The sequence below is a fragment of the Histoplasma capsulatum genome, genomic scaffold (genome assembly GCF_000149585.1).
Source record: "Histoplasma capsulatum NAm1 scaffold_2 genomic scaffold, whole genome shotgun sequence".
Classification (NCBI taxonomy): domain Eukaryota; kingdom Fungi; phylum Ascomycota; class Eurotiomycetes; order Onygenales; family Ajellomycetaceae; genus Histoplasma; species Histoplasma mississippiense.
In genome coordinates this window covers 3,641,680-3,643,943 of record NW_001813981.1, presented here as the reverse complement: position 1 = coordinate 3,643,943, position 2,264 = coordinate 3,641,680, and the positions used below count along the sequence as shown (strand labels likewise).

Below are 2,264 nucleotides of genomic sequence, written 5' to 3'. Positions count from 1 at the left end.
TCAATTTCTTAAATATATGAAACTTTAAACACAAAAATTGTCGAAGTTGATATCTCATATATCAAGAATCAGAGATGATATCATGCTATAATCTGCTTTGTTGTTATTTTGCTTCACCTTCTTTAAAATTGCCTTGCTGTGTATTAAAGCACTGCTCCACTTGTATAACCAAGCATATTTTTTCTTATAAATAATGCCTACTTATCATGTAATTATCGGAATAATAATAAGCAATTCAATTTATTTTCTATTTTGATATTCAGTATTTGAGTCAATATTCGGATTTTATCCAGTTCCGACAGAAATAGAATCTATAAAGAAGCAAGAATGAGAGCTTTTAAATGACATACAAAGATTACAAATTAATCATCAGCAGTTAAATTAAAAATCAATATGAAAATTCAAAAAAATCACAAATAAATTATCTTGTGAAAAAGATAGTGAAATTGATTGATGACAGTGAAGATGTATGTATGTATGTATAGGTTTAACGTCCCGGCGAAAACACGGGCAGCGCCCGTGTTTCAGAAGCCTCCCGAAGGGCATGGAGACATGCTACGCTGGAGAGATTTCTATGTACACAGAGAGAGAGAGAAAACAGAATCCAGGTGGCAACTCTTGAGAAGACTCAGCTCATTGCAAAGGATTTTTTCTGAGCTGCGCATCCACTTCTGGCCCGACGTATGGCCATTCATGGTGGGGCTATAGTGTGGTTCCCTGAGGGGACCGCCGCTGCCGTGCCTGGAAGGCTTTATAGTGAGCAGAGAGGGATACCTCTCTCAGTTGATCTGAAAGCTGTCTGTGCTTCTAACATCAGAAGAAAGACAGATAAGATAGATAATGAAAGAAAGAGAGGGAAAGTGTGTGTTCTGAAATGAAAAGAATAAAAGAGAGAGGTGAAGGAAAGACTGTGTCATCTGCAACACCTTGCAGTCACGCGACCTGGCACAGACCCGGGGGAAAAGAAAGAGGAGAGCACTGAAGAAGGTTGTGGAAGGAAAAGAGCAGAGAATGACAGAGAGAGCAAAGAAAAGAAGGAAGAAGAAGCAGTTGAGCCGATAGAGACAAGGGCAAATGAGAGGAAAACAAAGCAGAGTACATGTAGATACAATGCCGGCAGTCAAGAACATATCAGCTGAGTCAGACACATAGACTGTACTGATTACACCACAGCTAATTGAAACAGATGAGCTCAGTTGTGCTATCTGTACTGTCTGCATAGACTGTGTTGTCCCTGGCAGTTGCACTAGCTACCGTGGGTGTACTCAGCAGGCCGGCCTCGTGGAACTGCTGCGGGGGTTGTCAGATGGTTTGCAGCCAGCCGGCTGCGTTACCTTGTGCAGTACCGTGTGTAGAACTGCGTGCAGTCCAGCAGTTCTACAAAGTCTGTAGAGGTCAGAGACCCTAGATAGGCAACAGCTGTCACCCGGTTGTGTGGCCGTGCTGCTGACCTCTTGGGCCAGTGAAGAAGGTGCCTCTGTGAGTGTCGACAGAGCACCAAATGTTCTGGGCTCTTGTTGTGTTCACAGACACAGGTGAGCCTTGCATCTGCATGCTGGAAACGCCTGTGGTACCAGGAGAAGTCCCCATGAGAGGATCGGAGTGCAAGCCAGCAGTGAAGGGCATGCCGTGGCATGGTGAGCTCCGGAGGGGCCTTCACTTGGTATTCCACAGTCGGCCTGCTGAACCTCCAGCCCCGGTACCAGTCAGAGAGCTTGCCACAGGCTCCACTCCACCACTTTCGCCTTGCCTCTTGGCTGAGCTGCTTGGCCACTGTGCGGACCCCACTGACTGTGGGTGTGGCCTCGAGTCCATAGGCTGGGGCTGCAGTGGATGAGACTGCCCGCTTAGCCAAGCGGTCTGCTTCCTCATTGCCCTCTATCCCCATATGCCCAGGAGCTCATTTCAGGCCGACATTGTGCTGTCTGAGGAGCTCATGGCAGCGGTTGTAGGCCCAGTTTGAGGAGGCTGCTGCCCTGCCCCATATGCCCCAGATGACTGAGGTGTTGTCGAGGCAGAGCCAGATCTGAGGATTGCTGCTGTCCCCTGTGACACAAGGTAGGAGCTTCACGGCGCACTCTAATGCCCGGCAGGCACCAACTGCCTCAGCGTCGAAGACATGTGACATAGGGCTCAGCGCAGCTGAGAAGCTGGCCAGCTGTTTATTTCCCTGATAGACTATGAAGCCATAGCCCACCCGTCTGCTGTTGTCATGGTCCTGTTCAGAGCCATCTGAGAAAACATATAGATCCGTTGAGGGTTGA

General features: G+C 47.6%; 1 protein-coding gene across 1 annotated transcript; it reads right to left on the bottom strand.

The window, feature by feature from the left end:
• Positions 1-1,173: 1,173 nt before the first annotated feature.
• Positions 1,174-2,128, bottom strand: HCAG_03123 (predicted protein; the record flags this gene model as incomplete). The annotated part of the gene is made up of 4 exons (XM_001542902.1): positions 1,174-1,290; positions 1,335-1,377; positions 1,452-1,876; positions 1,916-2,128. 4 exons carry the CDS (start codon positions 2,126-2,128, stop codon positions 1,174-1,176), a joined length of 798 nt encoding a protein of 265 aa, XP_001542952.1.
• Positions 2,129-2,264: the final 136 nt, after the last annotated feature.